The 18,676-nt window shown below is 56.3% G+C and overlaps 1 protein-coding gene across 2 annotated transcripts in view; it reads right to left on the bottom strand.

Annotated features, from left to right (window-relative positions):
* Positions 1 to 9: 9 nt before the first annotated feature.
* ADAP1 (ArfGAP with dual PH domains 1) overlaps positions 10 to 18,676 on the bottom strand; it is a 78,502-nt gene continuing 59,835 nt past the window's right edge. For both annotated transcript variants that reach the window (XM_068524434.1, XM_068524433.1), the window contains exons 5-11: positions 15,152 to 15,264; positions 14,154 to 14,300; positions 4,093 to 4,176; positions 3,742 to 3,804; positions 3,255 to 3,326; positions 2,805 to 3,033; positions 10 to 2,722 (exon numbers count right to left, since the gene is read on the bottom strand). In XM_068524434.1, the coding sequence (XP_068380535.1) occupies positions 2,694 to 2,722; positions 2,805 to 3,033; positions 3,255 to 3,326; positions 3,742 to 3,804; positions 4,093 to 4,176; positions 14,154 to 14,300; positions 15,152 to 15,264 (737 nt within the window). In that variant the 3' untranslated portion in view covers positions 10 to 2,693. The remainder of the gene's footprint in view (positions 2,723 to 2,804; positions 3,034 to 3,254; positions 3,327 to 3,741; positions 3,805 to 4,092; positions 4,177 to 14,153; positions 14,301 to 15,151; positions 15,265 to 18,676) is intronic.

Here is an 18,676-nt window from a genome sequence, read left to right as displayed (position 1 = left end):
CTCGGTCTTGCACAGGAGGGCCCTGTCGCACGCAGCGGGGGTGCCGTGCCCCTCAGGTGGGGCGGGGGTGGCCTGGCACGTGTCCTGGGGAGCGCCTGGGCGGCCGCTCCATGCCACACCCCAGGAGCTGCGGCCGAGCGCCCAGCCATTCGGAATGGCGTCTCGTCTGGGAGGCTGCAGGACCATCCACCGTCGTGGGGCAGTACTTATTGTCTCCGGGTGATTGATTCCTTTGACCTGACGTTCTAGGTTTTAACCAAACGATCAGCCCAGGAACGAGCAGATCTGTCCCTTCGCGCTGATGTGTGTCAGATGCCCCAGGATAGTTAGTTAGTTACAAAATGGGAAACACTTTTATTTTTTCACAATTATAAGAGTTGTAGATTAATACCCAGTGATCATGCATGGGAAGGAACGGAATACACAATTTTATTTACTGTAAAAATGGAATTTAAAGGAAGGTTGGTGTTCATGTTGAGTTTAAATAAATCCTTTATACTGGGCTTGGCAGCACTGGTCCTTTCTGAGTGAGCTCCTGGGGCTGGTCGTGGGCTGGGCCGCGGGGCTGGGGCTGTGAGCAGTGGCCAGGGAGCCCCGTGAGGGGCGTGGGCACCGTGATCAGTGTTTTCCAGTTCTGTCCGGAGTGTGTCCTCGGTGGGCGGCGGCAAGTAGACAGTGTTGAGAGCGTCGCGATGTTAGATGTAAATATACGGTGTTTTATTTCAACCTGTGGAAGCCCAACCTGCGGACAGGTGAGGCCTCACGGGCTCCGCAAGCAGCCTGTGGGGCTGGGGGCGCCCTGTGGTCTCAGCGCTGTGAGTGGGACACGTCGTGCTGTTGTCGCAGGCGGCCGGCCTGTGTCTCTGCGACTCCCCCACCTCTGTGCAGGGGCTGCCCGAGCCTGCGCCAGCCTCGGGCCTGAGGACCAGGGCGGGGGCCCTGCCAGCAGGAGGGGCGGGCCTGGTGTGGACCATAGGGGTCCTGCCTCGTCCGAGAAATTCTTCCCGCCGGTCGTGCAGCTGTTCAGGGTATTTTGTCGTTTCTCTCTGGAGTTTTCTGGGTAGAGCATGTGGGTGTGCACACGCTCAGACACAAGTGCACGGACCTCACGCTGGCGCCGAGCAGGCGCCCGAGCTCCCAGGGCCCGAGGCTGGGTGGCTCTGCGTGGTCAGGAAGGTCTAGGGGAGCCCGGGCCTTCGCTTCTGGCCCAGGGCGAGTCCTTCTGCCTCATCTGGAAGACAGTGGACCTGGGTTCTCAGGGAAAGGGTGACCCCGCAGCCTCGCCTGGGCTAGGAGGTACCGCCTGGGGTAGGAAGGGTTTAGGGGAGAAAGGGGCCATGGCCCTGGGTGAGCCCGCGGCTGTTCTCACCCCCGGCCCAGCCATCTTGGGGACCCCTGGGACCTGGCAGCCTTAGCTGGGCCCCCACTGTCGGGGGAGGGGGGCCTTGTGCTCCTCCTTTTACCCTGCAGTCCCTGCTCAGAATCCAGGTGCACAATGGGTCTGAGCTGTGGGAGCTCGCTCAGATGTGAGGGGAGATGATGATGGGGGCTCGGAGGAAGGGTGCCTTCCCTCATCCCTTGGGTGTCACCCACAGCCGGGCCGAGGCCCTTGCGTGCCCCTCTCCTGGGGGTTGTTCCTTTCCTGGCAGGTCCTCCTGGGGGCCCAGAGCCCCCACTTTATTCCAAGATGTGACGTGGGGGGTACACCCTGGCTCAGGGCCCCTCTCCTGGTCCCAGCAGCTGGACCAGGGCTCCCCTGGGAGCACATCTCAGCCACACAGGACGCCGCCCAGATGACCCAGCAGGTGATGCCCTCAACTACACACTGATTTCCTGGGGAGACGGGACCCCCAAGCGCATCCTGCCCCCAAGTTCTCCACCACACAGGGTTCCTTCCCTCCCTCACCTCCTCCCCCAAGTATGTTCTCACAGATGGCCCCCATCCCCCCAGGGCACCCGGGGAGAGGCACGGTGGCGGTAACCACCGGCGAGCGGCACGCTGGGGTCCGGGCGGCGACCCGGGCCTCCATCCTCCAAGTGTTCGAAGACCGTGAGGGCAGGCGGAGGGCGGGTCATGTCAGCGCTGAGTCCGGAGCCGGCGTGGGAAGTGCCCAGGCTGGGGGCGGGGGTGGGTGCAGCCAGCCCTGTGGCCCAGGCCCAGGGGGCTCCAGCTGTCGGGGCCTCTGACCCCCGGGACCCCCACGGACACGCGGGTCGGCTTGCTGAGGGAGCCAGGCCCTGTCTGCCACGCCAGCCCCCGGGACCCCACAACTGACAGCGGATGTTCAATAAATACTTGTTGGTGGAGGGTGGGGGGGGGGGGGGTGAGGGGACACGGCGGGGTTGGGGGCATGCAGGCGGGTCCTCTGTCCCCGCAGCCCGGCCTCCTGGTCAGGGGTGGGGTCCCGCGGAGGTGGGTGGCGGCAGCTGGGGGGGCCTCAGAGGAGGTGGTCTGGCGGGCGGGGAGGCGAGTGGGGGGCCGTGGGCGTCACACCGGGGGCAGCGGCATGGCGGGGTCGGGCCGGGCCGGCTCCCAGTGGTGTTCCAAAGAAACAGGTCCTAGCGGCTAAAGCTCAGGCCCCACCTGGCCACGTCGGGGGCTGCCGGGTCCCTCCTTCCGCCGGCCGCCGCCACCGCCTCGCCTGCCACGTCTGGTGAGTCCGGAGTCCTCAGGCCTCCAGGACCGTCTCGTGCTAGGGTTTGTGCTTGAAGTGGGCTTCCACTGGAAAAGGGACAGGGTCCCACCCGGTCACGGCTGCTCGGGGCCATGGGGCTGGGGCCCCAGGCTACCCCGCCCACCTCACCTGCGTACTCCTGGGGCAGCATGGGCCTGTCCACCACCTTCCGGAAGGCCTCCATCCACGCCCGCTGCTCTGACTCCGTTTCGCAGGCTAGTAGGAACCGGCGCTCTGGCGTGACGATGGTGATGCCGTGCGGCCAGTGGTGGCCCTGGGTGGACGGCGGGAGCCCGTCCAGCACCGTGTAGCCACTCTCCCTGCTGCCGATGAAGACCTCCCCGCGGGCGAAGGCGTCCTGGGTGGGGGGACCGGGCTGAGCCGGCGGGGGTGGCTTCTCTCCACCCTGGCGTTGCTCAGAGCCGCATGCGGCCCCCCCAGGCCCGGCCCCTCCTTGCCAGCCTGGCCCGTCATCTCCAGCTCACCCAGCAAATGCTGGTCGGCACCTCCCAGTCAGGCGGGTGACCCAGGAGGGCACGTCCATGCCGCGGGGGCCCCGGGGCCACGGCCCATCCTTACCAGGGGGTCCTTGAAGTACATGAGCCTCCGGTCGTCCATGGTGAACCAGCGCTTGCGGAAGCCTTCCGTCTGCTGGGGGTCGAGGGCGCCACTGGTCAGCCCAAGGCAGGCCCTGCCACCCTCCCCCAGGGCAGGGCCGCCAGCACGTCCGCTTCCCTCGTCCGCGCGTGCCCGCGGGGCCCCATCTGGGCTGTGGGACCACCTGGGTCCTGGGATCCGAGTCCCCCGTGTCTGCCCCCATCCCCCACGTGGCAGGGACCTGGGGGTGCACAGGGACACGTTGGGGGGGGGGCCAGGGCAGGAGGCAGGGCTCGGAGCTGGCTGGGGCTGGACCCAGAGCCCCAGGTCAGTGGAGCCCGCGCTCTCACAAAGCACTGTGGGGGGCGAGTGTCACTGGCTGGCACTGCTGACACGCCCCCGCCTCCCCCTTCCCGGGACATGACCTCCGAGTGAGGCCTGGGCATCTGGGGTTCCAGGTCAGACCCACCTTGGGCCCCGTCTTCTCCATGTAGCCTTCCTGAAGGTAGTTCCGGGACAGCTTCGGCACCAGCTAGGGCAGAACCACTCGGGCTGGGCCCTGGGAGCCCCTCCCCAGCTGCCCCCTCCCCTCCCGCCCTTCTCCCCCCTCCCCCTCCCCCTTCCCCTCCCCCTCCCCGCGAAGCTGAAACACCCTGGAACAAAGTAGAGCTACTGTGGTCTCCGGGGGCCTCAGGCCAGTCAGCAGCGGGGGTCTCGGGGGGGGGGGGGTCCACGTGGGCCCTGGGTCAGCTCCCAATCCCGTCCCAGCCTGGGGCGCTCGTCCCCCCCACCCGGGTCAAAGGTAGCAGCAGCCACTCACGTCCGCGTCGCTGGCCCCTGGGAAGGCCACCTGCAGGTAGTGGAAGCGGGCAGCACGGAGCGCGTTGAACCAGTCCACCATCTCCTGGGGGTCAGAGGCTGGGTGTGGGCCGCGGCCCCAGGGCCCCTCCACACTCACCCCGTCCCTCAGCTCCCAGGCCTGCTCGGGGACGCCCAGGCAGCAGGAGCGGGCCGCGCCGCGGACAGCCACCTCAGGACAGGCGGGGACAGCGGGTGCAGGGCTGCCGTCCAAGCTGTCCCCAAGCCCTGACGCTGCTTCGGGCACCAGGCGGTCTCTTCTCCTCTCAGATCGTTCTATCTTTATGACCTGCTATCTCTAGCCTAGAGATAAACCCACCCGGAGCTGCCACCTCCCCGCCACCGAGGGAAGGAGGGCAGAGCTGCTCCCCGGAGGCCGGCCCTCGCTGGACGGGGGAGTGGAGAGGGCCGGCTCCCCAGGCCGAAGCGTCACGGCCCAGGTGCTGCCACCCCATCCCTCCCACCCCAGGCCCAGTGCCCGTCCTGGGGCCGGCCCACGCCCCCCCCCACCCCCGGCCTCCTGTGACCTCTCGCTTCTCCTGGCTGCCATGCTCGCTGCCCCAGGGACCCCCGCCCACCCCTCCTCCCCACCACAGGCTCCCCCATCTCTCCCCTCCCAGGCCCTTCCAGGCCGAGGTCTCCCGCAACCCTGGATGGGCCGAACATCTGCTCTCCCCGCCAACACCTGGACAGACAGCGCTCCTCCCCGATCTCCAGGTCCACTGGGTCCTACAGTGTCACCCTGACGCCCACCTCCAGCCGCACCTGAGGCCCCACTCACCTCCCTGCCCACCTCAGTGCTCTGTCCCTCCTGCCTCGGCGCATGGGACCCCCCAGCCCAGCCCAGCCCACGCAATCCAGGCCGCGACATACCCTCTGGGCACTGCCAGGGAGCCCCGCTCAGGCCTGGTGCCCCCAGCCCCATGGCAGTGCACCGAGTCCCTCCGGTCCCTAGCACTGCCCCCCCGCTCGTCTCAGGACCTCCCTTGACTCACGGAAACCAGAGGGATCCTCCGGAAATTCAAGTTGGGCTGCAACACCCTCCCCCCACTTCATCTCCAGTACAGCCGGACATCTGCAGGGTCGGGTCAGCCCCCTCAGCAGGACCACCTCGTGCTGTCCCCCACCCCTTCCTCTTCTCCTTTCCCCCATCCTCAGCAGAGTCTCAGCCACGGGGCCTTTGCACGGCCGTTTCTTCCTCCTGGAACGTGTCCTCGCCCCTCGGGACATCACTTGTTCTCACTCTTCCCAGCACTCGGCATTAGCTGGGGTTTGAGTCGCCCGTCTGATAGACTCTTGTCTCTCCTGCCAGACTCTGCTCTCTCACCAAGGACAGAGCCACATCAAGCATCTACGCACAGGGCCTGGTGCAGAGCAGGCGCCCACAACCCTCTGGGGACTCGGGCCAGGACGGCATCCCACTGCTCGTGCAGAAAGCCTCTGAGCTCCCGGCACCTACCCTCTGCCTTCCCTGGGCTCAGCCTCCCGACAAGGAAAGTGAAGGTAGAGGCTTCTGGGTAAAACTGAAGACTTCCTCACGTTCCTTGAGCCAGGTTCCCTCCCAACACCTGTTAGTACTGCATAAGGGATTGCTTTTTCAAGGCTTAACCCCATGAGATGGCGAGAACAGTCACAAAGTGCCAGGAGCTGGCAGACAGGTGGAGGTGTGATCCAAGACAGCTAAAGTGGAAGCCATGGAGGAAAGCTGAGGCACCGCCCAGTTTGTACTGCAGACCCCAAAGGGCTTGGGAATGCAGAGCTCTAGGTTCCCCTGGAAGTGAGAGGGGGGTTCTAAGCAGGAGAACTGGCTAAGAGACTGTCCCTCCGCCACCCTGGCAGAAGATGGAGCTTTATTCTTTGCAGGGGGTAGAAAGAGGGGGTCTCAGGGGAGAGTTGTGCCAGGCACAGGGTGTGTGTGTGTGTGTGTGTGTGTTGGGGCACCATTCCAGAAAGAGTGAAGCTATGTGACTGCACACCAAGCCTGAGTCCCCTCCTGTTCCCTCTCAGCTCCCTCAGTGCTGGGACTCAAAGGTATCTGCACCAGGCAGGAGGGGTTTCCTCCAGAGAATCTGACCAGCCCCAAAAATCTCTCACATGGAAGTCAGAGAACAGAGCACACAAACAGGAAATAGCCGCTTAGAAGAAATAAACATTGTTCAAGGATAAGAAAGCTTCAAATTTAACGTTAATAATCAGAGATAAGATACTACAATCAAGAAACAAGAACAATGTACTTTGAAAAAGGAACACTGCAAAAACCAAAAGGAGCTCTGAAGATTGAAACATTGAGAACAGAAAGAAAACTTTCAATAGGAAAGTTGCAAGACAAAGTTGAAATTTTCTAGAAATCAGTGAAAAAGGGAAAAAGTGGGACTAGAAATGAATGAGAGAACCAATCTAAGACAGCCAGTATCTGAATAACAGTTCTAGAAAATGAGAACAGAGAAAATAGAGGAAGAAATTATTAAAGAAATAACTCAAGAACTATTCCCCCACCTCATGGATGTAAATTACTAGGCAAGGAGGACTCACCAAGCTCCCAACACAGACAAGGAAGACAGACCCACGCCCAGGCTGTCATCGGAAAACTCTAACTCAAGTGGAAGTTAGGATTTTCACATGTGCAAGGTCTCTGGAAGCTTGCCTCCAAGGCACTCCTCAGGAAGCTACTAAAGGGTTTGTTCCACCAGGAGGAGGGAGTAAACCAAGAAGGACTTAGATTCCAGGAAATGGAATCAGCCCAGTATTGAGATGTGGCCGCAGGAGAGAGGATTCCAGAAGGGTGAAGTTGCTTGCTGCCCAGGACATATCCAGGGACTTGGGCAGTCGGTGGCGAGGTGAGTCAGTAATGAGCACGTGGTTACCCAGGGGGGAAAGGCAGCTGTTAGCTCTAGGAGAAATGAAACATGCAGGAAGTGAAAAGTCACTGCTCAGCCTTGAGAGCATTTCTGTGGTCATGGTAATGTACACTCTGAATAGAGGTGTGGACAGAATAGCAAGGTAAGGGTGATTGATGGGTGAGGTGGGAGAGGAGCGGGCCTGGGCGAGGTGAGGGGTGGGGACTGGAGAAAGCCAGTGCCTCATCCACCGTGCTGGGAAGCCGTCAGGCGATGAGAACATGGACAGATCTGGCAGCAGCACAAGCATGTTATGCACGCACGTGGACGTGGATTCCCAAGGGATCAGCTAAAAGCTGAAAAGAGGATTCTGGGAACATGGGGAAGGAAGCACCGGGTATCTGTCTCCCCACCTGGAAAACAATGGCACTGGCAGAATCTGACTGATGTAACCATTTTGGAATTCTGATTTTGGAATTCTGAAGTCTGTTGAAGTCTTAACAACTTCCAGGGGAAGACTTGGAGAGTACATTGTGGTTAATTTCAGTCAATTTCCGCTCTGAGAACAGATGCAGCTACCCATCCTTCCCCCCACCCCCACCCCCAGGACAGGCCTCTGTGCAGGTGTCCTGGAGCAACTTACACAGAGTTTTGCAGGAGCTAGGGTGGGCAAAAAGGACTCTGTCCTCCACATATCAGGGATCTGTGCTCTGATCACAGGGAGACAAAGGAGGGGGGCATTGTTGCAGCCCCTCCCCCTCCAGCTCAAGACCTCCCAAAGATTTAAAGGGCGAGTACCCACTTTCTCCCCTTCTCTTTTGGTTTTCCCCCTTTGGGAGCCAGACATCAAAGACTAGGACATTCAGAAACAGCTGCATATACAGGGGAAATTAGGAAGTGACCACACATGACCAGGGAAAGGCTCAGAGAAAAACGTGGGCAGAAATTAAGTTTACACCTCAGGCTGATCCTCGGCACAGACACGGCCCCCAACAACTAAAACAAAAAGCCCCAAAGCAACAGCAAAATAAATAAGCCTCGGGGAAGGGGGTAGAATCTGATTTCCAGAGTTACCACATTATCAGAATCAAATCCAGTGTTCAACAAAAAAATCACAAGGCACACAAAGAAGCAGAAAATGGCCCTTTCAAAAGAAAAAATAAATCAACGGAATCTGTCACTGAAAAGACTTAATGGCAGATATACTAGACAAAGACTTTTAAACGTGGTCTTAAATATGCTCAAAGAAAAGAATATTTGGAGAAAATCAAGAAAATGCATAAACAAAATGGAAATAACAATGAAGAGAAAACCTAAAAAGAAACCAGAAAGAAATTCTGAAACTAAAAGTACAATCATGGGAATGAGAATTTCACTAGACGATTCAAAGGCAGAAGAAAGAATCAGTCAACTTGAGAGGAAAATGGAAATTATCAAGGCTGAGAAACAGAAAAAAAGATTGAAGAAAAGCAAGTAGGGCCTAAGGGACCTGTGGGACACCACCAAGAGACCGACATATGCATTCTGGGAGTCTCAGAAGGAGAAGAAAGAGAGAAAGGGGTGGAGAGAATATTTGAGGAAATAATAGCTGAAAACGTCACAAGTTTGATGAAAGACATGAATATAAACATCTAAGAAGCTCAACAAACTCCAAGTAAGATGAACTCAAAGAGGTCCACTCTGAGAAACGTTATAATCAAACTTTGAAAAGACAAAGAATCTTGAAAGCAGCAAGAGAGAAATGACTTGTCACATATAAGGGATCCTCAAATGGATAATGAGTAGACTTCTCATCAGAAACGTTGGAGGCACAAGACAGCTAGCCAATATATTCAAAGGAGAAAAAAACAAAACAAAACCCTCTCAATAAAGAATCCTAGGGCTTCCCTGCTGGCGCAGTGGTTGGGAATCTGCCTGCCAATGAAGGGGACACGGGTTCGAGCCCTGGTCCAGGAAGATCCCACATGCCATGGAGCAACCAAGCCTGTGTGCCACAACTACTGTGCCTGCACTCTAGAGCCTGTGAGCCAGAACTACTGAGCCCGTGTGCCACAACTACTGAAGCCCGTGCGCCTAGAGCCCACGCTCCACAAGTGAAGCCACCGCAGTGAGAAGCCCGCGCACCGCAATGAAGACCCAACGCAGCCAAAAATAAATAAATAAAATAAATTTTTCAAAAAGAGAGATTAAAGGTAATATTTAAAAAAAAAAAAAGAAAGAAAGAAATGCTCAGGGAGTCCTACAGGTGAAATGAAGGAACACTAGACAGTACCTCAAAACCTTGTAGAGAAACAAAGATCTCAATAAAGGTAAATACATGGGCTATTATAAAAGCCAGTATTACTGTAACAATGGTTTGTAACTGTGCTTTTTGTTACCTACATGATTTAAGAGACTAATGCTTTTAAGGATAAAGCAAAAAAAAAAAAAAAATTAATGTAAAAGCTAGTATTACTTAAGTTTGGGTTGTGACTCCAAACCTTATTTTTTACATACTGTAGGAGATAGTGCATTTAAAATAATTAGTAGGGGGTGGTTTTCTTTGTTCGTTTTTTGGGGTTTTTTTTGAACACTCATTGTACAAAGATGTAATTTTGTGACATCAACAACCAAAAGCAGTGGGGATGGAGCTAAAATAGTAGAATTTTATGCTATTGAAAAAACATTCAAAAAGCTGCTATATATTCAGTTTAGAATGTTTTAACTTTAGTATGTTAAATGTTATCCCCATGGTAACCCCAAAGAAAACAGTGATAGAATATATACAAAAAGAAATAAGAACTTAAACGTTTCACTACAAAAAATAAACACAAAAGGCAGGAATTCAGGAAATGAGGGACAAAAAATCTACAGGGCATATAGAAAACAAATAGCACAATGACAGAAGTGAGTCCCTCATCAGTAATTACTGTAAATGTAAATGTATTAAACTCCCAATCAAAAGACAGAGTTTGGTAGAATGGCTATAAACACATCATCCAACTATATCCTTTCTCCAGGAGACTCACAAAATTGTGGAAGGTAAAAAAACCAACAGATCAAAGAAGAAATCACAATGGAAATTAGAAAATATTTAAAGGTACATCAAAATGAAAACAAAACATACCAAAACTTAGGGAATGCAGCAAAAGCAGTGCTAAGGGGGAAATATATAGCTATAAATGCTGACATTGAAAAACAAAGATACCGATACAACTTAAGGTACTAGAAAAAGAAGAACAAACTAAACCCTAAGCTAAAGGAAAGAAGGAAAAAAAGATGAGAGATCAATGAAATAGAGAACAGAAAAACAATAGAGAAAATAAATGTAAACAAAAGTTGGTTCTTTGCAAAGATAGACGGAATTGAAAAAACTTTAGCTAGATGGACTAAGAAAAAAAGACTCAAATTACTAAAATCAGAAATGAAAGTGGGTACATTACTACTAATTGTACAGAAATAGAAAGGATTATAAGAGAGTACTATGAACAACTGTATACCAACCAATTAGATAACCTGGATGAAACTGGATAATCTCCTAGAAACACAAAACCTACCAAGACTAAGTCATGAAAAGAACGGATAATCTGAATAGACCTGTAACTAGTAAGGAGACTGAATCAGTATCAAAAGTCTCTCCACAAAGAAAAGCCCTGGACCTCATGGCTTCACTGGTGAATTCTATCAAACATTTAAAGAAGAATTGATACCAGTCCTTTTCAAACTTTCCAAAAAATCAAAGAGGAGGGAACCCTTCCTAACTCATCTGTGAGGCTAGAATAACCCAGATATCAAAGCCAGACAAAGTCACTACAAGAAAAGAAAACCACAGACCAATACACCTTGTGAACACTGATGCAAAAAATCCTCAACGATATACTAGCAAACTGAATTCAGCAGCATATTTAAGGATTATACACCATGACCAAGTGAGAGTTATTCCTGGAATGCAAGGACAGTTCAATACATGAAAATCGATCAATGTAATACACCACATTAACAGAATAAAGGGGGGAAAAAAACTACATGATCATCTCAATTGATGCAGAAAATGCATTTGACAAAATTCTTATGGAGTCTCAAGGGAATTCAGACAGCCAGAGCAATCCTTAAAAGGAAGAACAAAACTGGAGGAATTCACTTTTGATTACAAAGCCACAGTAATCAAAAGAGTATGGTCCTCATAAAAGACCCAGAATTGCCACAGATACCCTGAAGGAAAAAGAACAAAGCTGGAGGCAAAACCCTCCCAGACTTCAGACAGTACTGTAAAGCTACAGGAATCAAAACAGTATGGTATTGGCACAAAACAGACATATGGATCGGTGGAACAGAAAAGAGAGCCCAGGGGACTTCCCTGGTGGTCCAGTGGTTAAGAATCCACCTTCCAATGCAGGGGACGCGGGTTTGATCCCTGGTTGGGGAACTAAGATCCCACATGCCACGCGGGACAACTAAGCTCGCCCACTGCAACTACTGAGCATGCGGGCCACAACTAGCCCACGTGCTGCAACTACAGAGCTCATGCGCCACAACTAGAGAGCCCGTGCACCACAACAAGGAGCCCATGTGCCACATATTTTTTTTAAAAAAAAGCCCAGAAATAAACCCACACACCTACAGTCAATTAACCTTTGACAAAGGAGGCAAGAATATACAATGGGGCAAAGACAGTCTCTTCAACAAATGGTCCTGGGAAAGGTGGACAGTTGCACGTAAATCTATGAAATTAGAACACTCCCTGATACCATACACAAAAATGAACTCCAAATGGCTTAAAGACTTACAAATATAAGACATGACACCATAAAACTGCTAGAAAAGAACATAGGCAAAACATTCTCTGATGTAAATTGTACCAATGTTTTCTTAGGTCAGTCTCCCAAGGCAATAGAAATAAAAACAAAAATAAAACAAATGGGACCTAATCAAACTTACAAGCTTTTGTACAGCAACGGAAACCATAAACAAAATGGAAGGACAACCTACGGATTGGGAGAAAATTATTTGCAAGTGATGTGACCAACAAGTGTTTAATTTCCAAAATATACACACAGCTCCTACAACTCAGTAACAAAAAACCAAACAACCCAATCGAAAAATGGGCAGAAGACCTAAACAGACATTTCCCCAAAGAAGACGTATAGGTGGCCAAGAGGCACATGAAAAGATGCTCAACATCGCTAATTATTAGAGAAATGCAAATCAAAACTACAAGATACCACCTCACGCTGCTCAGAATGACCATCCTCAAAAATTCTACAAACAGTAAATGGTGGAGAGGGTGTGGAGAAAAGGGAACCCTTCTACACTGTTGGTGGGAATGTGAATTGATGCAGCCACTATGGAGAACAGTATGGAGGTTCGTTAAAAAACAAAAAATAGAACTACCATATGATCCTGTGATCCCACTCCTGGGAGTGGGATTACGGAAAACTGATTTGAAAAGATACATGCACCCCAGTGGTCATTGCAGCACTATTCACAATAGCCAAGACACGGAAGCAACCTAAGTGTCCATCGACAGAGGAATGGATAAAGAAGATACAGTACCTATATCCAATGGAATATTACTCAGCCATAAAAAAGAATGAAATAATGCCATTTGCAGCAACATGGATGGATGGACCTAGAGATGAAGTCAAATAAGTCAGAAAGAGAAAGACAAATACCATTTGATATCACATGTGGAATCTAAAATACGACACAAATGAACTTTTATGAAACAGAAAAAGACTCAGAGACATAGAGAACACACTTGTGGTTGCCAAGGGGGAGGGGAGTGGGGGAAGGTTGGATTGGGAGTTTGGCATTAGCAAATGCAACCTTTTTTTTGCAAACTATTATATAGAGAATGGATAAACAACAAGGTCCTACTGTATAGCACAGTGAACTATATTCAACATCCAGTGATAAACCATAATGGAAAGGAATATGAAAAATAATATATATATGTATAACCGAATCACTTTGCCGTGCAGTAGAAATTAACACAACATTTTAAGTCAACCATACTTCAATAAAATTTTAAAAAGCAAACAGAAAAACCCAGTATGCTCCTGTTATGAAGACAGACATACAGACCAATGGACTAGAATAGGAAGCCCAGAAATGAACTCTTACATATTCAGTCAAATGATTTTTGATGACAGTATCAAGACCATTCAATGGGGAGAGGACAGTCTTTTAAACAAATGGTGCTGGGAAAACTGAAAATCCGCACACCAGAGAATGAAGCTGGACCTGGGACTTCCCTGGTGGTCCAGTGGTAAAGAATCCGCCTTCCAATGCAGGGGACGCGGGTTCAATCCCTGGTCGGGGAACTGAGATCCCACGTCTCAGGGCAACTAAGCCCGTGCACCACACTACTGAGCTTGCATGCTTCAATGAGAGAGCCCGCGTGCTGCAACTACAGAGCCCACGCACCCTGGAGCCTGCGTGCACAGCTAGAGAGAAGCCCGCGCTCCACAACAAAGAGCAAGCGTGCTGCAACGAAAGATCCCACATGCCTAAATGAAGATCCCACATGCCACAACTAAGACCCAATGCAGCCAAAAAAAGAAAGAAAAAATAAATAAAATTTTAAAAACAAACAGAAAACAATGAAGCTGGACCCTGACCCAATTAACTCAAAGTGAATCCAGGACCTAAATGTAAGTCCTAAAACAATAAAGCTCTTACGAGAAAACATGGGGCAAAAACTTCACAACATCGGACTTGGCAATAATTTCTTGGCTGTGACACCAAAGACACACGCAACCAAAGAAAAACAGACGAATTCAACTAAATGAAAATTTAAAAATTTTGTGCATCAAAAGACTGTTCACTGAGTAACAGGCAATCCACAGAATGGCAGAGAATATTTGCAAATCACCTATCTGTTAGGGGATTAATATCCAGAATATTGAGAGAACTCCTAAGGACAGACTTTGAGGGGTTTGCCTGGGGTTCCTCCCACCCTCGCTGGGTGGGGACACAGGGGCGATGGCCACGGGGTGGGGTGCGGCGCTCTGCCAGCCAGAAGCCACCCTCGTCTCTTCACGAGGCCTCTAGGCCCCCTCCCCAAGGGCCCAGCTGGCTCCCCACTGCAGCCATGGCAGGGTGGTCTGGCGGCCCCTTGGCCCCGTGCCTGCCACCCTGGGGGTCCGCTGGGCTCTCCTGAGACAGTGGGGGTGGTCCAGCCACCATCACCCAGCCGTGCACCCACCTTGCCGTCCTCGTGGTAGACGAAGATGTTTCGAGTACTGTTGTCTTTCAGGTAGGTGACCTGCAGGCCATGCGGGTGACCGATCTTGGCCGGCTGGAAGGTGGCATTCAGATGCTCGATCTTCATGATGGCCTTGGGCTCCTTGGCCTGGGAAGCAAGGCTGGGCCTCAGCGCTGGGCTGGCAGGGAGTCTCCAGTCTCCAAGGTCAAGGGAGCAGGCAGGGTGGGCTCCGGATGCCGGCCACGCACCTGCTGTCCCGCGTGGCTTTGAGCAAGTTACTTACCCTCTCTGGGCCTAGGCTCCCTGGTCTAAGTCTAAGGTAACAGCATCCCTTCCTGGGGGATGACAAGGCGGGCGCTCAACATGTAGACTGACCCCTCCTCTGCCCCCTGTCTGGTCCGCCCTGCTCGCGGCTGGGCCCCCCCTTCCTGCTTCCCATCCTGCCAGCCCGACCTCTCTCCTCTCCTTGCACGGGGGGCCGGCAGACTGCCGTGTGGCGCCCTCTGGCAGAGGCGGCGGGCCTGAGGGCCACGAGCTGCCGTGGTTACTGCATCACAGGGTCTCGTTCTGACCCGAAGCCGGTCTGCTCCAGGTGTGGGTGCGGCTCGGCCAGCTGCCCCGCCACACTGGGACCCCCCCAGCGCCTCCCCACGCGCTGCTGCCTGCGGCACCCGGGGTCACCCCGGCCTGCTTGCCGGGTGCCGGTCCCCTCTGTCCCTCCCAGGCCTGGGAGTGTCCGCCAGGGGAAGGCTTGCCACCTCTGTGCCCCAGGGTCACCCACAGCACAGGGAGTGGCTGTGACCGGGGGTGGGGGGGTGGGGGGGTGGAGGGGTCCCCACGGCGGCCGGCGTGTCCCCACGGGAGGGGGCAGCGCATCTCCCGGGAAGGGCACGAGGGCAGCCAAGGAAGTGGCGCCGCTGTCCAGGGGCCAGTGCCCAGCCACCCCAGGCCCCGGGCGGGAGGCCCGGCCGCTGCCCTTGGCCCTGTGCCCAACTCACGTCACTTCTGTTGAAATACTTGAGGGCCCCCTCGCGTTCCGTCAGCACAAACTTCCGGCTTAAGAACTGCCCGTTGTCCCGGCCGCGCTTCCAGAGAAAGCCTTCTCGGTACCCTGGGGGAGAGGGGCCCAGTCGGACGGCCGCCATGGACCCGGGCTGGCGGCTGCCACCCACCCTGACGAGGCAGAGGCCGGGTGGACCTTGTTCCCGTCCCCGGGGGACCCGCAGCCCCCAGGTGCCGGGAGGCCGGCGGGTGTGAGCAGGCATCAGCCTGTCCTTGGACCCCAGGCCACCCCCTCTCCACCGGGCTGCACGCTCCTGCCCTTTTTCTCTTCTTTCTCTTGCCAGGTGTGACAGGCACGCGGGGATGTGAGCGCACCGGGCGGGCACACGGTGCGCGCTCTTTAGGTGTGAGCAAGGGCCTGGGGACGGGCCAGTGTCCTCGATCATCCAGGGGGCCCAAGGGTACCACAAGGGTCCTCGAGAGAGGGGGGCAGAGGGAGAAGTGAGCCCGGCAACACTGGGGCAATGGGGCCTCGGCCAAGAATCTGGGGAGCCCCCCCAGGGCTGGGCAGTGCAGGGGGAGCCCCCCAGGAGGAGCCAGCCCTGCCCCCTCCTCAGCTTTGGCCCCGAGCCTCATCGTGGAGCCCCGACCTCCAGGGACCGCAGGGTCCGTTTACGTCGCTTGAAGGCACGGAGCCCGCGGTCAGTGTCCCAGGAGCAGTGGTGAGAAGGCAGCCCCTCAGGCGCCGCGTCCGCCCTGAGCCCTCTCTCGCCCTTTCCCCTTTGCCTGTTCTGGGGCTTTGTGTCTGAGGTCTGCCCCACACGTGCCCCGGGGGCTGGGCCAGCTCCCTCTCAACACCACGCTCCTCGACGTGCTGCTGCCAGGTCAGGGATTCGCCCCTCTTCGTCGCCAGCGGGGCCCTGTGGATGCCGGGCTGTCCACCCACGCCCGGTGGACAGACGCCTGGTGGTTCCCGGCCTTCCTGAGCAGCTCTGCTGTGCCCAGCGCGCCGTGTCTTCCAGGGGCGCCCACTGCCCTTGGGCATAGCCCGGGGGCACATGGCTAGGGGCGGGGGCCCTCAGTCACTGCCCTACAGCTTTTCCTCTGCTCCTGCCCTGGGGAGAGGGTCCCGCTGCCCACGTGCGCTGAGTGAGATCCCTGCCAGGCGCCGTCTGAGGCTGGTCCGTGCCGGGGGTGCCGTCAGCAGGGGTGGTGCCCAGAGCCCAGAGCCTGACGGCGTGGCTTTAGTATTTTGGACGCCACCGCTGGGTCCTGGCCCCCAGCCCCCAGCCCCCAGCTCCAGCCTGCTGCCGCCCGTCGGCTGTCCTGGCAGCCCCACACCCAGCACCATGGAGACTAGGAGCTGTTTCTCTGCTCTCGAGATGTGTGGTCCTAAAGAGGCGGCAGCCTGGCGTCGGGGACGGGGCAGCTGGCGCCTGTCTGTCTGTGGTGGGACAGTGCCAGATGAGGCCCGCTCCCTTCCCCCCGCGACTCAGAGGTCCCCGGCTTCCTCAAAGCCTGTGAAAGACACGTCCCCCGGGTCCCCTGCACACAGCCCAGCAGGCACATCCCCTCTATGTGCACCAGGGAACAGGGCCACCACCGTGTCCCCAAGCTCAAGCAGGGCCCTCCCTGGAATGTTTGTTGACTGACTCAGTGAGCATTTGGCTGGAAGTCCACTTGCCTTCGGCTCAAGGCCGGCCGGCCCCCCTGGACCCTGCATTAGCCACACAGAGAAGTGCCCAAGGCGCAGCTTTCCTGCAAGGACGTTCCCCGCCAGCAGCCCTGACCACGCCTGAGACATGGCAGGCCGAGCACTTGCACAGCCGTCTCATGTCCCCCAGACGGGCCTCTAGGAACATCCCGTGGTCATCCCCACTGCAGAGGCCGAAACTGAGGCTGGCGTGGAGTCCCGTCCAAGGCCAGTGGCCAGCAAGGCTGGAGCCGCCAGCCCGGTCAGCGGTTCCCAGCCCCCAGGGGCCCGCGCCTGCCTGCGGGGCCCAGCAGGGGGCAGCAGCGCCTCAGGATGCCGGGCCCGGAACCGGGGCGTCTCTGCCGCAGCCGGAATGGCGCTCCCACTGGTCACCCCTGAGGCGGCTCTGCTAACATGTCCCGGGCCAGCCCAGCGGAACACACGGAAACGCTGGCCCGAGTCTGCCTGGCTCCCAGGCCCGACGGCGAGCCGCCAGGATGCCTACTTTTGGGTCTGCGATGTGGCAGAAGCGTTTTCGGGTGGGTGCTGGCCAGGTCCCTGCCTTTGCCCCAGCAGATGGGCGGCTATTTGGCCGCAGCCTGAAGGTGGCGGCCCCCAACCTGCCCACGTCCAAACTCGCCCGAGCCGTCCTCTCTCAGCGGCCCCCCCAACCCCGTGACGTGGGACGTGGGCAGCCCAGGCTCTGCCGTGCGGACGCCTGCCCACCATGTCCCGGGCTCCAAGCCGTGGGCCCCTCGCCACCCACCCTGAGGCAGGCCCAGGCCCTGGGAGGTTCCCGAACCCGTTCCCGGCTGTCGCGGTGCAGCGCCGCGGGCTGGGGGGGGTCTGCTGCTCGGCCTTCCCCGTGACCCCTGCCAGTGGCAGCCCCCTGCCCCGCCCACACCCGGGGCCCGGCTGGCTGGAAGTGACCATTTTCTCCCAAAGGACTGGCCGGTGCTGGGGCAGAAGCCAGAGCGTTCACTCAGCACTTACTGAGCGCCTAACTGTGTGCTGGGCCCAGTACTCGCTGCGGGGAGCTGGAGGAGCCAGGCCACTCCCGGCCCCGCTCAGCCGCCTCTTCTCTGAAACCCCTGCGTGGGACGGCCTGGGACGAGCCCGGGAGAGGCCGTGGACACCAGAGCCGGCGACGAGATGCCCACTGCGATGGACCAGTGACCAAACCACAGACTGACCGTCCGTCCCCCAGCGGACAAGCAGTAGGGCAGCGGGGCGGCTGCAGGACGGGGCAGCGGGCAGCTTCTCAAGCTGATCATGCACTTCCCACGTGACCCAGAGAAACGTGAAAACACAAACGTGGTGGACACACCCTCACGTGTTCACAGCAGCTTCACTCGTCAGCGTCACCGACCGGACACGACCCACGTCCCTCAGCTGGGGACCAACTGGTCCCGCGCACAGTGGACGCTGCGCTGAGACGGCTGCGCGCCAGGCTCGCGGGGCAGCCGGGCGAGGCTCAGACGTGCGGCGCCGAGAGGAGCCATCCGTGACCTTCCAGCGAAGGCGCACACGCGGGCACAGAGCAGACCCGGGTGGGTGGGGCGGGGGGCCCGGGCAGCTCGTGGAGCTGTTCATCAGGTGTGCAGATCACACGTTAACGTCGTAAAAAACTGGAGCAGGGACCACGTGGCCGTGCTCCAGGGAGGCCCAGGGCTTGCCGGGGGCCGGGCCAGGCGTCCTGTGCCCAGGCCCCGGGGTGGCCCTCCCTGGCTAGGAGATGGGCCCCCACACCGGGTGGCTTCTCCGGGGGGTGCCCCGTGGAGGGTGTCCCCTGGGCACGGGTGGCACTAGGGACACCCCCTCCAGCCGC

This window comes from Eschrichtius robustus, chromosome 16, assembly GCF_028021215.1.
Source record: "Eschrichtius robustus isolate mEscRob2 chromosome 16, mEscRob2.pri, whole genome shotgun sequence".
Lineage (NCBI taxonomy): Eukaryota > Metazoa > Chordata > Mammalia > Artiodactyla > Eschrichtiidae > Eschrichtius > Eschrichtius robustus.
The sequence above is the reverse complement of the archived record's forward strand: the minus strand, read 5'-3'. Positions and strand labels throughout refer to the sequence as shown.